The sequence below is a fragment of the Bidens hawaiensis genome, unplaced genomic scaffold, assembly GCF_021521415.1.
Source record: "Bidens hawaiensis isolate Kalapana, Puna unplaced genomic scaffold, B.hawaiensis_p1.1 tig00009067_1, whole genome shotgun sequence".
In the NCBI taxonomy this organism is placed as follows: domain Eukaryota; kingdom Viridiplantae; phylum Streptophyta; class Magnoliopsida; order Asterales; family Asteraceae; genus Bidens; species Bidens hawaiensis.
The window spans coordinates 233,444-257,174 of NW_027491664.1; the positions used below are offsets into that span (position 1 = coordinate 233,444).

General features: G+C 35.8%; 2 protein-coding genes and 2 pseudogenes across 3 annotated transcripts; all 4 read left to right on the forward strand.

The window, feature by feature from the left end:
- The first annotated feature begins 1,147 nt into the window (after positions 1 to 1,147).
- Positions 1,148 to 3,693, forward strand: LOC143530905 (LEAF RUST 10 DISEASE-RESISTANCE LOCUS RECEPTOR-LIKE PROTEIN KINASE-like 1.4). The gene is made up of 4 exons (XM_077026317.1): positions 1,148 to 1,922; positions 2,006 to 2,041; positions 2,147 to 2,494; positions 2,581 to 3,693. Exons 1-4 carry the CDS (start codon positions 1,148 to 1,150, stop codon positions 3,555 to 3,557), a joined length of 2,136 nt encoding a protein of 711 aa, XP_076882432.1. The 3' UTR covers positions 3,558 to 3,693.
- A 1,568-nt stretch (positions 3,694 to 5,261) lies between these two features.
- On the forward strand, positions 5,262 to 7,722 carry LOC143530962 (LEAF RUST 10 DISEASE-RESISTANCE LOCUS RECEPTOR-LIKE PROTEIN KINASE-like 2.4 pseudogene; annotated as a pseudogene).
- Positions 7,723 to 11,836: 4,114 nt separating this feature from the next.
- On the forward strand, positions 11,837 to 17,257 carry LOC143530934 (LEAF RUST 10 DISEASE-RESISTANCE LOCUS RECEPTOR-LIKE PROTEIN KINASE-like 1.4). The gene is made up of 4 exons (XM_077026344.1): positions 11,837 to 12,881; positions 15,268 to 15,297; positions 15,392 to 15,745; positions 16,262 to 17,257. The coding sequence occupies exons 1-4, from the start codon at positions 12,098 to 12,100 to the stop codon at positions 17,188 to 17,190; spliced, it is 2,097 nt and encodes a 698-aa protein (XP_076882459.1). The 5' UTR covers positions 11,837 to 12,097; the 3' UTR covers positions 17,191 to 17,257.
- Positions 17,258 to 17,998: 741 nt separating this feature from the next.
- Positions 17,999 to 19,439, forward strand: LOC143530906 (mannose-6-phosphate isomerase 1-like; annotated as a pseudogene). Its single transcript, XR_013134934.1, has 4 exons — positions 17,999 to 18,175; positions 18,244 to 18,441; positions 18,537 to 18,803; positions 18,898 to 19,439. The product of XR_013134934.1 is annotated as a mannose-6-phosphate isomerase 1-like (transcript).
- The last annotated feature ends 4,292 nt before the right edge of the window (positions 19,440 to 23,731 follow it).

Sequence of the window (23,731 nt, forward strand, 5' to 3'; positions counted from 1 at the left end):
CTAAAGCACAACTACATTATCCAACACTTTTGTAACCCAACTATATGGTAGCTAGATAAACCAAGAGCACTCTTTTGTACGTAATAAAGCAACTGCTCACTTATTTTGTTTAGTATGGCAGCAAGTAATTGTACATGCAATTATGTAAAACACAATTTTTGTAACTATGCCAATTAAATACGAATACCCTATATTACAACATGTGAGTACTGTTATACGGTTGTCTATGGTGGCAATGGACAACCGACTTTTGTCATGTAAAACATAATCCTTTGTCATGCACCCGCCGACTTTTGTCGTGTAGAACACAATATTTTGTCATGCCTCCCCACCCCCGCAACGCGGGGGGTCTACTTACTAGTGTAGAATAAAACCAGGCCACTTGAGCATACCCAAAACAATAACGCACCATCTATAATTATTCGACAAATAAGAAAGTGATTCATCCGAAACCAGGCCACTTGAGCATACCCAAAACAATAACGCACCATCTATAATTATTCGACAAATAAGAAAGTGATTCATCCGATAAATAAAAAAAAAGAAAAAAAAAACCCAATCCTCTTATCTCACTATCAATTTCAGTACATATGACCTCTATATATTTCTGAATCTTTAAATGATGTTGAAAATTATGAACCCAAGTGTCATATGACCTCTATTTTTTCTAAATTTTTAAACAATCTCATGGTCTTGTTTTTCTGTCCTATTTATCCCACTTTAGTTCTTCCGACAATTTCAAACATCATACCTATAATTAAAACGGACCACTTAAACATTGACTTAAACCAAATTAGTGTCTACAACATAAAATATATTAAATAAAATAAGAAGTTACTATCTTCCATATGAGCTTTACTTTTCTGAATCTTTAAACACCCTCATGGTCGTATTTTTCTGTCATGCATTTTTTAAATCTCACTTTAGTTTATTACATTACAATTATATAACAAAACACATGGAATAGTTAAATTAAATATAAATAATTAAAAAACAAAAAGTGATTCGAAAATATACTATTTAAAAAAATACCTGGGCCCGTAATAAACGACTAGTATTTCGGAATTTTCCCGTTAATTTCAAAAGTTTAACGCCCACTTTCCAACTGCTTAAACTTGGCGCTTCACTGCTACCATTACCCCCCAAAATGCCTCCTCAGTCTATCTTCTCCGTCACCGTTACCATCACCGTCTTTTTAATCCGCTTCTGCGCCCTCACAGTCTCGCTTACCGAGCCTGATTTCTCCCCATTCCCCGGCTGCGAAGGCACTTTCTCTTGTGGTAATATAGACAACCTCAAGTATCCTTTCACCGGGGGCAATCGGCCTGATCACTGCGGTCCACCAGAGTTCCGCCTCACCTGCCCTGACAATACCTACCCCGAGATAACCATCGAATCAGTTAATTACCGCGTTCTTGAAGTCAATTTAACCGATAAAACCCTTGTTCTAGCCCGATCGGATTTATGGAACAATACTTGTCCTGGCACGTTTGTAAACTCGACTCTTGACTCAACAATTTTCGACGCTGGTGGCGGGAAGAATGTGGATTTGACGATATTCTTCGGGTGCAGCTCGTCGCCTATGGTTATTCAATCACAGAATCGGTTTTATTGTGACGTAGGCGGTGTGGATTTAACCGATTCGTATTTTTTGATCGGGGAGGTCCCGATTGATCCGATTCTAAAGATGATTCATTGTACGAATGGAGTGACGATTCCGTTGCTTGGAACTGTTGGTGCTGATCTGAATCGAAGCTTGTTGACTCTTGCGCAAGCGTTGACTCACGGGTTTGAGGTTGTTTATAGTGATCCGTATGGTGAACAGTGTTCAGAGTGTGGCAGATTGGATGGAGAATGTGGATTTGATATTGCTACATCTCAATCTGTTTGCATTTGCAACAGTCGGATTTGTAGCCCACCAGGTGTTCGACGTTTTGCCTTCTTTAAACAAAACTAACTTTAATCGATGCACGCTCGTCGTATTAATGATTCTGTTTATTTGCAGGGAGTTCCAAGAAAGGGTCTGTGATTTTAACTATAAGTATGATTCTATTCCCTCAATAAAATTGCTTTAATTTTTTACTAAATATCGCGATCATATTATTCGAAGAATCTAAATTCTACTCTTGTGTGTTGAATTCTATAGTACTTCCGACTATTGGAGCGGTTCTTGTTGGTGCTGCAATCTTGTGGGGATTGTTTGTTTGCAAACAAAGGAGGAAAAGACGCACTACTACGAAAGAACCAAGTACTACCCAAACCGAGAGCAAATCCATTCTAACTACTGATTCGAGCAGCAGATTCTATAGCTACCCTCAATCTATTTACAATTCCAGTGCCCCTTCATATCCTTCAACACAAACAACTAAAGAGTTCGCAAAATGCTCGTATTTTGGAGCTCAAGTTTTCACCTTTGAAGAACTGGAAGTGGCTACGGATAACTTTAGTGATTCAAGAGAACTTGGTGATGGTGGTTGTGGAACCGTGTACCATGGTATCCGTCGTATTAACCCTTTTGTTTTCTAGATCTTGATTTTTTAGAATTTACGTCTCGTTGATTAACTTGTTGGATTTTGTTAGGCAAGCTTCTTGATGGTCGTGAAGTTGCTGTGAAGCGTTTATATGAAAACAATTACAAACGAGTAGAGCAGTTCATGAACGAAGTTGCAATCTTGACAAGATTAGACCATGAAAACTTGGTCAAATTATACGGTTGCACGTCAAAACGAAGCAGAGAATTACTTCTAGTTTATGAGTACATACCAAATGGCACAGTTGCTGATCATCTTCATGGAAAACTAGCCAGGTCAAAGTCAAAGTCAACGTCAAAGTCAAACTCAATTTCAAACTCAGGTTTGTTTACATGGTCAGTGCGTTTAAACATAGCCATCGAAACAGCGAAAGCACTAGCCTACCTCCACGAGTCGGACATCATCCACCGAGATGTTAAAACGCACAACATTCTTCTAGATAAAAGTTTTAAAGTCAAAGTTGCTGACTTTGGTTTGTCAAGATTGTTCCCAAACAATGCCACACATGTATCCACCGCCCCACAAGGTACACCTGGTTATGTTGACCCTGAATATTACCAATGTTACCAGTTGACCGACAAGAGTGATGTTTACAGTTTCGGTGTTGTTTTAATTGAACTCATTTCTTCATTACAAGCGGTTGACACTAACAGAGATAGGCTTGAAATAAACCTAGCTGCAATGGCTATTAACAAGATCCAAAGCCATACATTGGATGAATTGGTTGATAAGAGTCTTGGGTTTGAGACCAATGGTTTCGTGAGGAGGAGGATCACCTTGATGGCTGAGCTGGCGTTCAGGTGTCTACAACAGGAGTCGGGCATGAGGCCGACAATGAAAGAAGTGGTGGAAGTTTTAACAGGGATTCAGAATGATGAGTTGAATTCTCAGAAACCCGAGGTTCTTGACATTGTGGTGGATGATGGTGCACTGTTTAATAATCAAAATACAGAACCACCATCTCCTGATTACGGGGTTACTAACAAACTATATGGCAGTTGTATGCCGAATTCTTCTAATGGTTGATGGTTATGGTAGATATTTACAATGGGAATGTAAATAACAAAGTTTTAGAACTACCAAAATCATAATCATTTATTTTCAAGATGTAACATTAGTTTGAAGTTCAGTTTTGATTTTGAAGCCTGTGAAAAGGCTTTTGTAGGATGCAAATTTCATATGTTTGTGTTTTAGTTTTTATTTTATTTTGGTTTGTCTAAGAAATTGCAATGTTTTCCAATTTAAGTAGGTTACCGTTTACTTCTTAGCAAGTTTGGAAACAAAGACAGCACCTTAGCTGCTTGAAAGCGAGTATTGAATTCTTGTGTATTACTTGCTACTCAATGCTAGTGCATATTAAAATGGAAACCGAACATAGACTTATGAGATGGATTCACATACCCACATGTATCGATGGTATCTCCACTTAAGGTGAACCTTCACAAAATATATATATATATATATATATATATATAGATATATATATGTGCTCAATTTAATAGTTGGCAAATGTGAACTTCATTAGGTTTAAAGGGAAGAGATGATCGAATGCTGACCTCTCTAGCTCTATTTCCAAATTCAATTTACTTGATCGTTAGTTGGAGCTGGGCCACTGGTCAGTGATAGCTAATCGCTATAATATGATAGTGATTTCTAAATCGTATGGGTTGTAATTGGTTTTTATTTGATGTAGTTGCTAGATAGTGATAGCCAGTGATCTTTAGTTTAAACAAATTACTCCTACACTAGTGAAGTAAATGGATAGGTGATGCATGAAACTTGTAAGTTAGAAGTCTTTTACTTACCATTTAGAAGTCTAGAGATAAGGATAAAACACATTAAGAGAGCGTGATTATATATATTAAAAACAAGTGGGTTCCCATATATAAGATTGAAAGTTAGGACTTTCGTAGTACATTTCTACAAAATAAGATAAAAATTGCTGAAATTAGCTAGGAGCAGATACTCTAAATATTGGAATTAGGGTATTGATGGTTGGGTCAAGCCGCCTATAGCTAATGTTTGTCATGATATGACATGGTTTGTCAAGACCAATTCGTCTGGGATTCCTCACACCAAACGTAGGCGAAGTTCCGGCCTTTCTAATTTGGACCATGTTTCGCTACATTTACGTAACTAGTCCAAGTGAGTCTAATAACTCCATAATCAACTGGAAATCAGAAATTCGCTCTACTCTCATTACTCATAAAAGAACCCAACTAGGGTACTGGGTGGTTTATGTGGTATGAGCCCAAATGCCCAATCACCCCATGTAGTTGAACCTGATTTAACGTCACTATGTTTGATGTCTATCATATATGGACTCATGTATTATATTTAGTTAGTTACAATGCTATAGCTATTCAAGTTAATCAACTACATACACCAATATAAGAAATTTATTTGACTCATCACAAATTCAAATTTGGATTCTATATTAAAATTTTAAAGCTCAAATGCAATGACGTTCAATTTAATAGTTTTTGGTTATAGACTTGTCATAAAGTAAGTCAACGCTGAAAAGTCTACAAAAATTTATCGACATAAAAGTGATAAAACTAAAAAAAAATCAACTTCGTGCTACGTAGATATAATAATAATAATAATAATAATAATAATAATAATAATAATAATAATAATAATAATAATAATAAAACTCCATATAGCAATTGAATAAACATTGGTCACCTTTCACACATGATAGGAGCTGTTTGAGTGATTCCTTAAGCAATGGTAACTCAAACTACCTCCAATACCATTCAACCGAGTCTTCTACTTCCATATATATTCTCCATGAATAATAATACTTTCCAGTATTTGTTTCCCAAATTGCTCATTTTCCTCATGATCAAAGTTCATTTAGCTAACTCAGAAGGATTCTTCGACACTTGCAATGCCTCGTTCAGTTGCGGGTCCATCTCCGGCTTCCAGTACCCTTTTTGGCGTCACCAGGACCCCGTACAATGTGGGTACCCGGGGTTAGAGCTAAACTGTGACCAACCAAATATGGCCACCATTAATATTAAAAATATTGGGTATCGGGTTCTAGGAATGAACCCAACAACACAGATTATGAAACTTGTACGAGGAGATATGATTAACTCGGTATGTCCCCAAAATCTAGTGAACACGACCATCGATCACGAGTTGTTTGATTACACCTCAAGCTATACAAACATCACTTTTTTATTTGAATGTCCAATTCCTTTTGATTTTGGGGGGATAATGGACTCACTCTTGTGTGGTATTAATGAGTCTAGTCGAGTATTTTTATATCCTGGGGCCATAGATCCCGGGATGTGTGGAACTAGTGTAATAGTCCCGTTCCCGATTGCGTATACGGTGTCAATGGGGTTGGTTCGGACTTTCCAAGAAGGGTTGGAGGTTAGGTGGAAGGTTGAATCTGGGTCATGTACGGACTGTATCCAGTCAGGTGGTCTGTGTCTGTACGATGCAACTAGAGCTGCAACTAGATGTGCTTGCGCTAAATCACCGCTTTTGGCTGATAATTGCTCGAAAATTAACAACAAAACTAATGTCAGTTTATCTCCACCATCACCAGGTACACATCTCATCCTTCCTAAATCTACATGTTTCTAACCCTCACTTATTTGTTTTGATATGTTTTGTATCATTCTTTTTTTACCTTTTTTTTTATCTAATGTTTAAAAAACAGACTAATTGAACCAATCTTGTACTAAGCATATGGTAATTTACTATTCAAAAGTAAAAATGGTACAAGCGATTTTTTAGAGGAGAATACTCAAATAATGATGGAGCCACTAGTAACTAAGTAATGACTCAAAGAAACCAACTCAATGCATATATCCGCTACTGCTAACAATACTTATAGTTCATGGTCTGATCTCCATCACCAAGTTAACATACATTTTACTTTCTCCCCAAAACAGGATCCAATGGAGCTATTCAGAAATCTAAAAGGAAATGGAAACTTGTAACCGGTAAGCACTATGTAAAAACAACTTTTATCCAGGGCAAGGACATTGGATAATTAAGTATTCACAAACTACATTTGGCATGAAAACAGAAACACACCTCTCGTTTTAAATGAACATCAACTAATGTTGTTTAACTAATGATTCCACAAAGAAAAACATTTGCTGTTTAAGATACATCTTAATTCTTAACTAATGTCTAAACCTCTCATGCAGGTGTTTTATGTGGCATCACAGCAATTATATTCCTGTTGTTTGTGATACTGTATTATGTAAGGAAGTTATGGGAAACTAAAAAAGCAGCAAATCAAATAGAAATTTCCATAAGGAACAATGGAACTTTGTCTCCGAAAAGGTATAACTATTCATAAATCAAGAAAATGAAAAACTCGTTCCTTGAGAAACTAGGACAAGGAGGCTATGGAAGTGTTTACAAAGGACAGTTGCCTGATGGGCGACTAGTTGCAGTGAAGATGCTGGATAGAGCTAAGGGATATGGAGAGGATTTCGTCAACGAAGTCGCTAGCATCAGTAAAACTTCTCATGTCAACATAGTCACGCTTTTAGGTTTCTGCATTGATGGAAAGAAAAGAGCACTATTGTACGAGTTTATGCCAAATGGCTCTTTAGATAAGTTTCTACATGGCGATGGATCTCATTTGGACTCGGGCACATTATTCCTAATTGCAAAAGGGATTGCACGCGGTCTAGAGTACCTACACCGAGGCTGTAACACTAGAATCGTGCACTTCGATATTAAGCCTCACAACATTCTATTGGACGAAGAATTTGTCCCAAAAATATCTGATTTTGGGCTGGCAAAGTTGTGCAAAAAGAAAGAGAGTATTGTGTCTGTGATGGGTATAAGAGGCACTCCGGGATACATAGCCCCTGAAGTATTTTTTAGGACTCTTGGAGGCGCGTCTCACAAATCTGATGTTTATAGCTACGGAATGATGGTTCTTGAAATGACAGGTGCACGTAAACACAATGAGTGTAGCTCGACAAGCACGAATGAAGCCTATTTTCCAGACTGGATATATAAGCAAGTTGATGATGAAGAGGAAGACAAGTTAGCTAGGAAGATGATGATAGTGAGCCTGTGGTGCATTCAATCCGATTGACCAGATCGACCGTCCATAGATAAAGTTGTGGAGATGCTGGAAGGAAGCTTTGAATCATTGCAACTTCCAACTAGACATGTCCCCCTCATCCACACAATGTATAACCAGTGAGAGAGGACAAACAGTGCATGCTGCAAAGGATGACTCCTCTTCCTAGCTCACACTAGCAAGGTTTAGTGAACTAGCTCATCATATGACAAATGTTAATTAAGCTTCATGTTCTGTTGGAAGAAATATTCAACAAATATTGTTTTACAGTTGGAAAAACTTTAAAAAGAACTTCTCAATAATGGTTGTAAATTGTAATATTTTTCTAGGTTTTTCAACTTTTTTTTACCTTTTAACCCCTATACTTTTCACCTTTTAGAAATTTGTCACAAATCATATATTACAACAAGTCGGTTTAATCTTATCTTAGTAATTTACTTACTTGACTAACAAGCTAGATGACTATTGAGCTCGATTATAAAAATTAAGCTGTTTATATATCCTATTTTGTAGCAATACGTACTAGAGTAAAATGTCTAGGTTAGCCTATAGAAAACGAGATGTGGTCTGTAACTATAATTTAAGGTTTTGAGTTGTTTTCTTGATCAATAAATGTTTGGGAGTTAGCAAAATGATTTTTTTGTTTTGTCTTTGATATCAAATTCACCATTTGAAGTTGTTGGATGGATCACTTAGAAGTTGGACAAGAAACAAAGCATGTATATGATAATATGTATATCTGTGTGTACTCATATGCAGATATGAAAAGAGCATCAATATACTTGGATATTATGAAAATTAGACATGGTTTAATAAAATGTAAATACCGTGTTGAAAATGAAATCTACCGAAAAATTAAAAGGGAAAACTATGAAACTATATCTATTTTGACTATGAAAACTCATAAAATAGTCTTTTAACTTTTTAAAATTACCAATCAATCAAAGTGCGACAATATATTTTTATGTTGGCGACAGATTGGATCCTTTTGTGCAACATGGTCAAAATGGTAAGCAAATTCTATCATTTTGGCGCAACACATTCCTCCTGAAGCAGCAGTTCCGTGCATGGCACAACAAAATTGGATTTGATACGCCAAAGCCCCCACAACTTAAAATTAAACTCAAATTTTTTTCTCTAAGTCAGTATGTGCGCAAGAGATAATTGAAGAATTCGATGACAGGCCTTCGTTGCAAAAGATCCCGGAATTGGTCGATTCGGAATCGGATGGATTTGATAAAGGGTTGTTTCTTCGATAGAATTATCTGATGTGGATGTGATGAGTGGGTAAAAGAATATGTTTTTAATGTCTAATATCGTGCATTTTAGTTATTTAAATATATCGAACACGATTACTTTACTTTAAGTTCTTTTATATTTGTAGGTGATTGGTGCTTAAAACGAGTTAAAAATGTCTACCATACGTCGTGCTATTTTAAGATTATTATTTTATATTTTTGTTAAATGTTTTTCTTGAGATTAAATAAATAATAATAAAAAAAAGAAATGAAAAGGAAATAAAGTTCTCGTGACATTTGCTTTACACTAAAAAGAAAAAATATATATATTTGAGTAACTATAATCTTAATCGTTATATTATTGATTGAAACATGTGTTTTCGATCTTTGTGTGCAGGATCAATTAATCAAATCAAAAGAAAATTAAAGGAGTTGGAGCTATATTGTGATATGGGTCATTAGTTTTAGTAAAATACTCATTGGGCTGAAGTTGTTGGCTTGAAGAAAAGATGAGAAAAAAGCCCACAGGTAATTAAGAGCCACGAGGTAGAGGTGCATAAATCGGGTTTTTCTAATACCCGGGTTCGGGTATGATCGGGTATTAAGAGAGATTGGGTAGGGTTCGGGTAGGGTATTAAGGAGAAAAACTCAACCCTATGTACCCGGGTAGGGTATGATCGGGTTCGAGTATTGAAACTGGGTATGTGTTCGGGTACAACCGGGTATTCATACCCGGTTTTGAATTTGTAATTTTATTATACATTTTTAATTTGTTTAATATTTAAATTTGCTTATTAATATATAAAATAATTAAACTATATTATAAAAACCATAAATCCACTTATTATTATCTTCATCATCTTCCACCTTCTTCCATTAAAATATAGAATTAATTGATAATTTAATTTAAGAAAGTGGGGTTCACCTGAAACCTAATTAAAAATATAGTCGGAGTAGACGAAATATTTAAAGACTTAGTCGGTCGAGACGGAATATCAAAAATCATATCGGTCGAGACGATATTAAACTTTTAAAACTTACCAGATAAGAAACATGAGAATATGAACTTGGAAGATGAAATTCGTTCAAAATGCGTCTTGGAAGACGAAATTCATAAAGCTCTGTTCTCAAGAAAAATATAATTTGAACGGACCAGATAAGAAATATAAAAAAATCGTCAGGAGAGACTGATTTTTACAAAATGATTTAAATTAGAAATATGGATGAAAACCTCAAGATTTTTAAAAATCTCGTCGGAAAAGTCAGAAACTTTCCAGAAGTCATGTTTTAGTTGGTTGTAAAATTTCGTCGGTTATAATACCAAGATGTTAGTTCAGTACAAATTTCATGAATTGTTTTGAGAATCTTATTTCTTTATGGATTTTTTTTTCTCCTCTCTTTTAAGTTATTTGTGGCATTGGAAATTGCACTCAGGTGCAAAAGATTTTAACTAAGAATTCAATCCATCAGTTATTAATGACAATGATTGGTGAAAATTAATTATAACTAAAAATTTAACAACTATTTTCGTAAGTTTGAGAGTTAAGTTACTCCGTATTTTGTTACCATCCTCATCAGGCTGTGTATAATGGGGCGTGAGATTGGGCGAAGAGGGACGAGAACACCGCCCCCCCCCCCCCCCGACGATATGTGGGCGAAAAGGGGCGGGGGCGGGGTCCTTTTATCGCCGATGGAGTTTTAATAATAATATTATTATATTAATTTGACCGTTGTAACGGTCAAAAATAAAAAAAAAATTAAACAATATATATATATATATATAAACATACACCTTCTTCTCCATTTCATATCCATTTCATACACAATTCATACCCAAATTCTTCAAAAAATTTAGCAAAATGAATCCTACAAACAACCCGAACCAACCGACACTCGTGGAACTCGCCGCTACCATGAGAGAAATCGTCAAAAAACAAAAAAAGTGTGTCGAGGAACTCAACGAGGCCATGAGAGAAACCGACAAAGAACACGAAAAGATTGCCCAAATGTTGGAATTGCGGGAAATGAGTGAAGAATACAAATCCCTCAAAGCGGCCGGGTTACACGAGGAGGCCGCATTATTGCAACGACAACGAATGGAAAAATGCCCGAATATTATGGATATTAGTATTTTATTTAGTTATGTTTTTTAATATTTTTAGTTATGTATTTTGTTTTTAATTTTAATGCATTATTAGTTGTGTTTTTTTAATTTTTTTGTATTTCTTTTTAATTTTAATGCATTTATATTTAATCATTTAAATAAATTGGTTTTTATTTATTTAGTTTATTATAAAAGGAAAATAATAAAAAAAGAAACTGTAGGCCCAACTTGTAGCCCCTACACTGTTACACCCCAAAAACAAATTTTCACTCCATGCTGACTGGGGGTCACGTGTCACAATTTGCCCTCAATTGTAGCATCTCCACTACACATAGCCTCAAAATTCAAAACAGACAATTTTAGTGATTTTCCCAACTTAAAAAGCGTGTGCAACAAGATAGGCCCAGCATAAAAGGAAGCTACAACTGGGCCACATTTGTGTGAGTGGGGTTTTTATAAATTATTATGGAATGGGTTAGAGTGTTTGTGAGTAAATAAAAGAGAAAATGTATAGATTTTTCAGTATATTTAAAAATCTACTGTTTACCTCTTATAGTTTTTTAATATTTGTTAAAAGTAGTTGTGAGTAAAAGAAATAGAAAATCTAATGATAAATGTATGAAAAATATTATTTAATTAAAAATAAGAAAAAAATGTAATGTTTTTTAGTGTAATTTTGGATTAATAGATGATGAATTGAATTTGAATACTCTAAACAATAGTTCTTTAGAAACCCACTCTACCCCGAACATAAAACCGGTTCAGCAACATAGGCCCAGACCAACAAAAGGCAAGGAGGTGGCTGTGTTTTTATGTGTTATAACCGTGTACGTCCATTCTTAGTCGAGACTAGTCATAAAGTTGGTCTATGAGTTAAAAACATGAAAAGTCTACTCTACAGAATTGAATAAACAAAACACCAAAAGTCAAGTTGGTGGTACCTTAATCTAATAATAAAACAACCACACCCCCATTTAAATAACCAACCATGACTCTTTCACACATCACACATGGTGGTAGTTGTTGAGTTGAGCCGTTCAAAATATAATAAAAGTTGTTAACTTGAGTTGAGTGATTCCCTTAAGCAACCATGACTTGATATACCACCAACTTTTAACACTCAACCCAGTCTTCATTTCATCCTTCAATATTCTCCATGAATAATAATACTTTCAATTATTTGCTCCCCAAAACATTACTCATTTTCCTCATTATCAAAATCCATTTAGCTAACTCAGAAGGATTCTACGGCACTTGCAATGCCTCGTTTAGTTGCGGGTCCATCTCCGGCTTCCAGTACCCCTTTCGGCGTCACCAGGACCCCGTACAATGCGGGTACCCGGGTCTTGAGCTTAACTGTGACCAACCGAATATCGCCACCATTAATATTATGAATATAGGGTACCGGGTTCTTGGAGTGGACCCGACAACTCAAATTATGAAACTTGTACGAGGAGATATGATTAACTCAGTCTGTCCCCAAGATCTAGTGAACACGACCATCGATCACGAGTTGTTTGATTACACCTCAAGCTATACCAATATCACTTTCCTATTCGAATGCCCGATTCCTTTCGAACTTTTGGGGATGATTGGCACACTTTTGTGTGGTAGTAATGAGGCTAGTCGAGTATTTTTGTTTCCCGGGGCCCTAGGCCCCGGGACGTGTGAGACTAGTGTAATAGTCCCGTTCCCCCTTGGGGTTATGGGGTCAATGGGGCTGATTCTGGCTCTCCAGGACGGGTTTGAGGTCAAGTGGAAGGTGGAATCTGGGCCATGTACGGACTGTACCCAGTCAGGTGGTCTGTGTGTGTACGATGCGACTAGAGCTGCGACTAGATGTGCTTGCCCTGGATCACCACTTTTGGCTGATAGTTGCTCAAATGTTAATAACAAAACTAATGTTAGTTTATCACCACCATCGTCACCATCATCACCGGGTACACTGCTATTTTCCTAATTCTACTTTCGTATGTATTGAAGTGTTTTATCTATTTTCACTTTATGTTTAACATATTAAAAACACGAATAGCATGACATGACATGTTTAACAGGATCACAGAGAGGTTCACAAAACATGAATAAATAATAATAAGACACATTTTGCATAATAAATTAAAAGTTACAAAAAGATTACAATCCATATGAAGGATTAATCTTGAATATTAATAAAGTTAAGTGTTTATTTTGTTAAGTTATAATTTAGTTATTTGAATTGTAGTAGGTTTAGGAAATGTATGTCTTGGAGAGCAAGTTTAGTGAGTCTATAAATATGGTCTAGATTATTAGTTTTAAGAGAGAGAGTTGAGAGAGAGTTAAGGAGTCTCATCTCCATGTATGTTTGATAAGTTCGTGAAGTTCGTTTGGTATGTTTGTTTGATTATATGAAAAGAGTCGAGGGTTGTCACCCCAATATCTCGTGTTAGTTTGTTTGATAAGTTTGTTTGATTCGATTGTTTGATCTGTCTGGGCCAACACCATATTTATTTATAATACATTTACGATAAAGTATGTACGTTTTACCGGTCAACAAGTATCACCTATAGTCTATATATTCTTGTATTCTCAATTTTGGCATTGCATTGTATTGTTTGTTGCTTTATCTAGTAACAGACATGACCGAAACAAGTTTCTACACACATCAAATCCTTTATATGGTCAAGAAGTGCTTTGTTTTGTCATAAAGATAAACATAAATAAGATGGATTTTGCAATTTCTATAATCTCATCATTTCAACATGTACAATTCCCCTTATTCATACATCATTCTTTTCCTCCTTTTGATCCTAATAAAAATCCCAACATGTTTATGCACCGACGATCCACGTTACAAGCGTTGAGGCGAACAATTCTCGTGTGGTAGCCTTAGACTCATCAAATACCCGTTTTGGGGCGACAACCGTCCAAACTACTGCGGTAAACAAGCTTACAAACTAAACTGTGACAACAACATCCCCATTATTAAAATCAAGTCACTAAAATACAGAGTCATTGCGTTCGATTACCACTCACATACCATCACGGTCGCAAGAACGGATTATTGGGGAGAAATATGTCCATCAAGACTCGTCAACACAACGATTGATTTAACAAATTTTAACTACACTTCTGGCACTCGAAACCTGACTCTAGGTTACGGGTGCCCTCTATATTCAAACCCACCTCAAACTACGGTTTTGGAGTATCAGTGTACCATAAACCATACAATGACCAACGTGACCTATGAACCAACCACGTCGTGTAACCAATCCATTGTTGTTCCGGTTTTTGAAAACGTTGCAAGCGATCTTGACCAGAACCGGACAAGCCTTGTTGATGCCCTGGGAAAGGGGTTTGCCTTGAAGTGGTACGTTACGGACGAAGAGAGTGAGCAATGTAAAGGCTGCATAATATCGGGCGGCTCGTGTGGGGTTTATCCTAATAATAATAGTTTCGTTTGCTATTGCTACAACGGTCCGTCACTAGGTGAATGTGATAAACGGCCAGGTATTCTTTTCGTTCCACTTCTACTTCCGTTCAAACATGAACAACTCCAAATGTATAGAAGAAACACTTCTAAAGTTTTAACTAAGCTAAACTTTAAAACCTAAACTTATTGTAGCTTAAACATAATTGTTTTATTGTTTTATGCAAATTTGTATTTTCGCTATTGCGTACACAATTTTTGAATATTACTAGCGTAAAAGTGTAAAAATTAAAATCTAGTTAAGCGATTTGTATTTGTGCTATTTTGTGAATACATTTTATGTATTATTCTATTTTCAGATTCGTGTCATGACTAACACGTTGTTTTCTTTATAAAGGTTTGTCATAAAAGTTTGATTCTAGATGTTTATTAGTTTATTCTATAGGGCCGGTTTGCGTAATATTGATAAACTAGGAAGCTAGAGGTGTTAGGTTATTACCTAATTATTAAAAAAACATACCAAAACACCCTTTTGTAATACTTTTCATAATATTTTTTTAGCTGGATAGTTTTATACAAGAAAACTTTTAGATCATAAAATTCTTTGAAACAAACACAAATTTAACACATAGTTCCCATTAATCCAAAAATTTAAACTCCGAAGTCGAAAGTCCCCAAAAATTAATGCGCTCGATACTTGTATTTTCAACAACAGGACACAGAACCCACCAGACGTTTCGCCTTCTCATATTATATGACTAGTTAAGACTTAAGAGTACTAATAACCAAATACTAGAGTAAGATAAACAAACACATGCTAAAGAACTACTTTTCATTGCATTTAGATATAAACTCTAAGCTATTGTTTTGATTAAATAAAATTTGAATCTAAAACTTTCTTAAATTTTGTATAATTGCAGGGAGTTCAAAGACTAATTATCTGAATATAGGTATGTATTTTACTCACATTAAACAGACTAAAGTTTCTTCATCTATCATTATTTCAAGAAACTAAAATTTGACTCTTTCATCTTTATATTCCAGCACTTCCAGTCATTGGAGCGGTTATTATCGGTGTTGGCATCGGATGGGCGATCTTTGTTTGCCGACAACGCAGAAAAAGACGTGTGATCATCAAGGAAGCGTCACCCGCTCAAACCGAGAGCAAAGCCATCCTCACAAAGTTTTCAAGCAAACAACTAGCTAGTGATGATTCTAATTCCACTTCTAGCATCCCCCCGTATCCTTCGCCAAGAACAACAGAAACATCTAAAGAATTCGGGAAAAGCTCTTATTTTGGAGCTCAAGTTTTTACCTATGAAGAGTTAGAAATCGCCACTGATAACTTTAATGATTCTAGAGAACTTGGTGATGGCGGTTTTGGAACAGTGTACTATGGTAAAACTCCACGATAATATCCATTTTGTTCGAGAACGTTAACAAAATAGCCTTAACTTTGTGAAGTTACCAATCAACCAGAGCATGACAAATGTTTTTTGGCGCAACGAATTCCAGTCTGATGTAGCAGATTGGATCCTTTGGCGCAACAGACTCATTCTAGCACAATAGATTTGATCTGTTGCGTCTGAGGCCCCACAAATTAGAAAAAAAAAGTCTTTGTAATTATAATGTGGCGCATGAGCTTTCACTTAAAAGCATGAGATTCCACTCTCGAAATCGAGATTTTAATCGAGGGTCTAACCTGTCAGTGATTGGTGACACGTCCTCCTAGTTACGGGTGGAAAATTTTGAAAATTAGTTAAAAAAATGGCTATTTTCGTAATTTCAAAAATCAAGTTTATTTTGTTAACATCCTCGATGAAAATGAATATTTTCGTATTTTCCCTACTTATAATCCTGTGTATTGTCTAAATCTATGAGGCATTTGTTTAACTCTTTGAATATTGTTTTCAGGTAAGCTTCTTGACGGTCGAGAAGTTGCTGTCAAACGTTTATACGAGAACAATTTCAAACGCGTGGAACAATTCGTGAACGAAGTTAGGATCTTGACAGGATTAGAACACGAAAACCTTATGAAACTATACGGGTGCACCTCAAAACGAAGCAGAGAACTGCTTATAGTTTATGAGTATATCCCCAATGGCACAGTAGCCGATCATCTTCACGGAAAACTAGCAAACTCAAGCTCGAGTTTGTTTTCATGGCCCGTACGGTTCAACATTGCCATACAAGCCGCCACTGCACTAACTTACCTACACCAATCGGGCATCATTCATCGTGATGTGAAGACTGCCAACATTTTGTTGGATAAAAGTTTCCGAGTCAAAGTTGCTGATTTCGGGTTATCAAGATTGTTCCAAAATGTTACACATGTGTCCACCGCCCCACAAGGGACACCTGGTTATGTTGATCCTGAATACTACCAGTGTTATCAGCTGACTGACAAGAGTGACGTTTATAGCTTTGGGGTTGTTTTAATTGAGCTCATTTCTTCATTACAAGCGGTTGACACCAGCAGGCACCGGCTCGATATAAACTTGTCTAATATGGCTATAACTAAGATTCAAAACCATAGGTTGGATGAGTTGGTTGACAAGAGTATCGGGTTTGAGACAAATGGGATGGTGAGGAGGACGACCGCGTTGGTAGCTGAACTAGCGTTCCGGTGTCTACAACAACAAAGAGATATGAGGCCAACAATGAAAGAAGTAGAGGAAACCTTAAGAGGGATTCAGAATGATGATATGAATGCTCGAAAACCGGAGGTTGTCGATATTGTGGTGGACGATGGTGGTCTGTTGAAGGGTCATGACACGGAACCAACGTCACCGGATTATGGGATTACTAGCAAGTTGGTCGGTAATTCGACCAAATTCTTCTAGTGGTTGATCGGACATTAATGATTTAATGAATCTTGAAAATAATTTTGTGATGTTGGTTATGTAGGATGTTATGGTATGAGAACACATGACAAGTTCTAAAGGGAATGTACATATTAGAATTCTAGAGCAACTATTATCTTTAGTTGTGGAGTTCATGCCAATTCTACTTTGTTTATGGTTTAGAAAAGCATGCATTTTTCGTCTTACATGATCATATTAAGAATTTAACGTTTTTATGTGTTTTACTATAATTTTGTGCCTAAAATCAGAGCGTGACTTTAAATTCGAACATTGATCACTTACTCGTGTTGAAGGAAGAAAAATAAAAGACCCATGATATGAAAAACATCGCATTGAAGATCAAATACTTGACGGCCTGCCGCCACTTGGCCCAATAGGGCTTAGTAGCATCAAAGTTGTCAATTATATGTATAATTTTGAAAAAAAAAAACAAACATAAAAGTTCACTTAAGTACTCCAAAGTTCACGTAGGATAGTTCAAACATAAACGATTGAACGTAAACATAACAAATCAGTGACAAAAATCAATAATCGGGGTTAAATGGTTAACGGGTTATAACCAAGGTCAAATTGCCATAATAAAAACATACTGGTTACTGGTATTGATTTAATAGATGTTGTTAACGACCAAAATATAGGTTATTTTGGCTGTAAAGAACTATGATCACACATCGCTACCGAGAAATTTTATGTTTTGATATCATATTTTTGTGAGTCAATCCGATAATTAATTTGGATATTATGGTTGTGTTGTGTTATGATCACTGATGTAATACTACAAGTGCACATGAATCAGGTTCTTTCGATTGCACGGGCATTGTCAATACAGGCTCATCCCGATAAGGAACTGGCAGGGTTTCTTCATACATTGAAGCCGAATGTTTATAAAGATGCAAATCATAAACCTGAAATGGTTTTGGCATTAACTGAGTTTGAGGCTTTATGTGGATTTATTACCTTCAAGGTAAACACGGTTTTTGAACTTTGATAATATATTAAATAAAGCTCTGACAGACTTGTGATTGATTGTAGGAGCTTGAAGCTGTGTTTGAAAGTGTTCCAGAGATCATGGAAGTGGTTGCCCAAGTTTTACCGGTCAACGCGGAAGATGGAGAGGAAAAGCAAACACAATTTCTTCAGTCAATTTTCGTTAAACTCATGTCAGCTGAAAGCAAGGTGATATCTGCAGCTGTGACCAAATTGACCACTCGGTTAAACCTGGAAAATAAGGTACAAATGTGATCATGATAAGTAGTTATAATGTGCATATGATGGTTTTTGAATGCGCATAAGTTAATGCTGTTCTTTTGATGATGACTTATTAGACAAGGCAGTTAACTGGCAAAGAAGAACTTGCATTGAAACTTGAAAATGAGCACCCGCAAGATATCGGTGTCTTAGCATCCTTCTTCTTTAATCATGTGAAGTTGAACCCGGGTGAAGCTTTGTATATATCACCAAACGAGCCTCATGCATATTTGGATGGTGAATGTGTCGAGTGCATGGCTACTTCAGATAATGTCGTGCGTGCTGGACTTACACCAAAACACCGCGATGTCAAAATTCTTTGCTCAATGCTCACATTTAAACAGGTCACTTTACACTTGATTATTATTTAAATTATTATAATAATTATTATTATTTAATCATGACTGTCGATCTGATTATGTTTATTACATGTCTCAGGGTGCACCTGAAATATTGACAGGTGTCTCAGTAAACGAGTATACCAAGCGATACAACCCGCCTTTCGAGGAATTTGAGGTTGAACAATGCGTGTTTGACCAAGGTGGATCCGTTGTTTTCCCTGCAGGACCTGGTCCAGCAATTTTTTTCCGGACAAGGTTTCATGTACACAACATCATCATCATCAGCGGTACCATCATCGTCATCATCACCACTGTTGTCACCATCGTCTTCTTTGTCACCTTCTTCATCATCGTCGTCATCATCATCATTGTTGTCTGGGGATTTGGTTCGTGGGGGAGATGTGTTATTTGCACCTGCAAACACGGAGGTTCATGTGAGTACAGAGTGCGAGTTACGGTTATACCGGGCTGGAGTTAACCACCTGATGTTTTCGAAAACTTAAGATGGTGTTTATATGATCTCATTGTCATGATATGTAATTTGTTGTATCCATAAGCGTAAAGAAACACATCGATGTTTACATGTATTTATATTGTCTATGTTATGTAATTTTTGTAGCAATAAACGTTAAGTAACACATACAAACATGTTTTAATTGTACTGATGTTATCCTGTTGTAGAAATATAAGTGGAACTTGTTTGTGTTTTGCTTAATTCTCAGCCAATTGGATTTTGGATGGTTCAACCCCTATGAAAAGAATCATTTGATATGATTTCATCGTAGAATTGAACGAATCAAACCGATAAAGAAGACTTCTATTGTATCAAGAGGAGAGCAGAACATATAACACTTGGCCGATACAATACACGATGGTTTTCTTTATATGTTAAAACCATTATCGCCAAAGATAATTCAATTTAGAAATGCAAATTTGTTCAAATGTGCATAAGAATACGTCCTCGAATATAAGGTCCTATAAAAAATATTGACATGTTTTAGGGCGTAAAGATTGATGAATATGTTGCGTATAAGTTATCGACTTCAAATGAATCAAGCTCTAGTTTAACCGCTACAAATCGGATAATCTAACCTGAATAGTAACTTATTTAAATGACGAAGTATTACTACCAAAAAAACAAAAAAAAAAAACTTTGCTTAAAATCTTTACTAATATTGTTGAATGTTTTGTTTATAATTTTTGAAGAGTTTGGGTTTTACATGTGATGTGCTTTTTAGTTTCTAGAACAATAATTGTAAATAGGCAATCCACCAACTATTTGGGCCGGTATGTTCTTGAAAAAGATATTAATGTTGTATAAAGAGAGCGACATATTTTTCGTCACCCATGCATTTTCAAAAATGTGTACTTTATTTTATTTTAATTTTTAAAATTTAAATCAGCCAACTAATTACTTTTTTAGTCTAAACATGGAGAAGTATATGTATATGTGGTACCTTTCTATGAAGGTACCAGTGAAAACCTATCGTAAGCAAGCTTTTACTCATGACGTAAACCGAAGGCATGCGTCGTTTAATCCATGAAAGACGGTGAAAAGAAAGTAACGATATGTTTAATTGTAGAGGCACAAAATCTTTATGCCAGGGTTTTGTAAACAATGAAAGAATGAAACTGATGCATGGTTGCGTAGTATCACGAAACTCGTATATAGGGTTATCAACTCTATTGAACCAGTGCAAATAGATCTAGATATTGCATGCAAGACACAAAAGCTTACAGACCCAAGTGCTGTTCAGAGAACATGAAGCAAGTTTTCATCGGTCCCACACAAAAGAACCCCGTTAGACGAGGTCAAAAACCAGGGTCTTTGGACCACCCTCTGAAGGTCAAGTCAGTATCACTATATGTATAAGTTTATGAAGTGTAAGTCATAGGACTTGGTATCTAAACTCTAAAGAGAGAAAACGGTAAGGGAGAAGTGGGAGGAGGGGTGATCATGTGAGAGATAGCCCTTATTGTATAGGGTAGAGGTGTACAAAACCAGTTTTAAACCCAAACTGAACTGGTTTGGTCAACAGTTGGTCGAAATCTGTTTGACTTAAACCGGTATGGTTTTAAAACCGATTTGATAGATCATTGGGGAACCGGTTTTGGTGAAACCGGTTTTAAACCCAAACCGATTCGTTTCGGATTTCCTAAAACCAGTCCCAAACAGGTTTTTTACACCTCTAATATAGGCCATAGGACATGGTGTGGGTCATGTTGGACCTAATGGACCGTGTCCGGGCCTAGCTGAGTAGCTCAACTGATAAAGCCTGATTAGGTTAAGCTTAATGGGCTACATCTCATTTGGGCCAAAGGCCTTATAGTATGTCTCAGGACTGAGCTCGACACTTGTTATCATTATGACATTATCACACGGCATGCTCATTTTTGTGAATAGAAGTAGAAGAAAACTAATATCTTCTATATGTTTTGATGTGGTTTCTTTATAATAACTCATCTAACCTGTATGATATTGATAAGGACCTGAAGTATGCAAATGATTGATGTGTTGATAAAACCCCCTTTCAAATATTATAATATAGTATATAGATAACTGATAAAACTAGCGAATATTTGTAAAAATATACAGCTTTGGTGCATATCACATCTTATAAAAGCTTTTATCTAATCATGTCGACCACAAATATCTTTAGAAGCACTTTTTCATTGTCAAACTTCACTTACTCAAATATTGTCAACAACAATCTAAACCATGGTCACTGGCACACCTAAGTATTTTGATCATACTAACATTACAAATCGCATAAAAATTTGAGTTTATTTTAACTTGAACCCTAACAATTTTTACCTTTAATCATTCAACAAAATAACTTTTAAATGCTTACCCCCAGCATAAAATAAATGACAATTTCTACCTTTCTGATAGGGGTGTTATTCGGGTTCGTTTTTCGGGTTTCAAAGTTTTAAATCTTGACCCGAAACCCAACCCGAATCTCTCACGGGTTTTTCGGGTTTGGGTAATTCGGGTTCGGGTTTTTTCGGGTTGGTTTAATCGGGTTTCGAGTATCCGAGAAAACAAAACAAAAAAAAATTAAAAAACTACAATGCTAAAATAATAAAAACACAACATATTATTCTTTGCTCGTAAGCAAATAATCAAATAATAAACCAACATAATTTGATAAAACAATCCAAAAGAAGAGTGAAACTAACTCGAACTATAATCGTCTTCAATCGGGCGTGATTTGGTTTTTCGATTGCGGTTGCTATTAGTAATAAACAAAAAACTTAAATTAACAATAAACAATCAATCTTTAATAGTTGTAAACTTGTAATGACAACAATCGATTAGGACCATATTCTGGTAACGTTAGTGGCTAAGACTAAACTTATTATACCTAAAAATATATTTAATTTCAAAACTAAAAGTTTATTCGGGCTATTCGGGTTGACCCGAAACTTATAAATCAAACCCAAGAACCAACCCGAATTACTTTGGTTCGGGTTCGGGTTAGTCTTTTCTTGGGTTCGGGTTTCCTGGGTCGGGTTAGTACGGGTTCGGGTACGTGTTTTTTCGGGTTGGGTTTCGGGTAAAAGTGATAGCCCTACTTTCTGACTAAATAACAATCCTATAAAGATAAAATATAAAATTTAGGTATACTAACATACATTGGTAAATTATAATAATATCTATTCAAATAAACTTAATGATATTTTCAAGTGCATGATATTGTCCGATACAAATAAATCAAAATAGTTTTATCAAAGAAAACATATATATTAAACATCATTTATTAATTGTCTCTCTCTTAAAAGTACTAAAAACTTCATTAAAACTTAAGTTAAAAGTGATACCAGTCTATATATTACGCGGATGATACTTTTGGCCTCTAGTGAACGGAATAAGTTATATTGGATTTAATATTCCCAAAGGGGATTGATTTGTCAAGATACATGCATAAGCACTATTCAATCAACAATTAAATAAAACATATTATTCTATAAGTTTCAACATGTTAATATTCTTTGATTTTTTTGATTATTTTTTTGGTCATATACCATCAAATATAGTTAAAAATAGTAGTCGGTTTTGCAGGTAGGTTGTAACTTATATAATAGAGTTAGTTAAGTGCTATATAATATGTTCGATGAAATACAAGTGTTATTAAACACGTTTATTTAACCTTTTCGTATATTCGAGTATCTCTTTACGACATAAATTTTCGACCACGTAGAATTTCAAGTTAAATTTTATAAGTTTAAAAATCAACACCACCATAGTGTTTCTTCCAAGAGTCGATTCTGACAGTTTCAGACTAACATGCATTGACGAATGCTCTTTTTAGTAAAGTTGTTCACAACATGGAGTCACACTTTGACATAACAAGTAGACAAAAAGCCTTTTTTGAGTTGTCTATGAGCACCACGTGCTCAAGATTTTCTTCGTGTTATCCCTATAGATAGGTTAGACTAGCATATGTCTATAGTGGAGTATCGTACTATCCTTAAGTAGGAGTATCGTACTATCCTTAAGTATCGCCTCATTATTCCTCTATTCCCGGCTGATGAGATATGTCATGTTTGTTGCAAGGCGTGTTTAGACTCATACGGGGAGCACGCGGTACATTGTAAAGAGCTTCGGAGGTTCAAATACCAACATGATCTAGTTAGGGATGTGCTCTTTGACAAATTCAGGCAAACCGGAATTCTGTTAAAAAAGAAGCACATGTGAATTTCATGATTGACCCGTCAGAGGGAAGATCGACTCTTCGACCGGCTGTCATTTCGGTGTTTGGATGGATAGAAGAAAAACACGTGTGTGTAGATTTAACAAGGGTTTCCCCTCTAATGGGCTTGAGGAGTTGTCTGTCAAACTGCTTTAAAGTTTAAAAGCTGCTTCACGCAAGGTGACTTAACATGAGAATGCGTGTCTTGACAACCAACATGTGTCTATTCATTTTACT

Excerpts from the sequence above, each read along its gene's own strand:
- LOC143530905 (XM_077026317.1), top strand. The coding sequence starts at position 1,148 with ATGCCTCCTCAGTCTATCTTCTCCGTCACCGTTACCATCACCGTCTTT. Across the intron at positions 1,923-2,005 it reads TCGGATTTGTAGCCCACCAG|GGAGTTCCAAGAAAGGGTCT; the intron begins GTGTTCGACGTT and ends GTTTATTTGCAG. Across the intron at positions 2,495-2,580 it reads TTGTGGAACCGTGTACCATG|GCAAGCTTCTTGATGGTCGT; the intron begins GTATCCGTCGTA and ends GGATTTTGTTAG.
- LOC143530934 (XM_077026344.1), top strand. The coding sequence starts at position 12,098 with ATGAATAATAATACTTTCAATTATTTGCTCCCCAAAACATTACTCATT. Across the intron at positions 12,882-15,267 it reads ATCGTCACCATCATCACCGG|GGAGTTCAAAGACTAATTAT; the intron begins GTACACTGCTAT and ends GTATAATTGCAG. Across the intron at positions 15,746-16,261 it reads TTTTGGAACAGTGTACTATG|GTAAGCTTCTTGACGGTCGA; the intron begins GTAAAACTCCAC and ends TATTGTTTTCAG.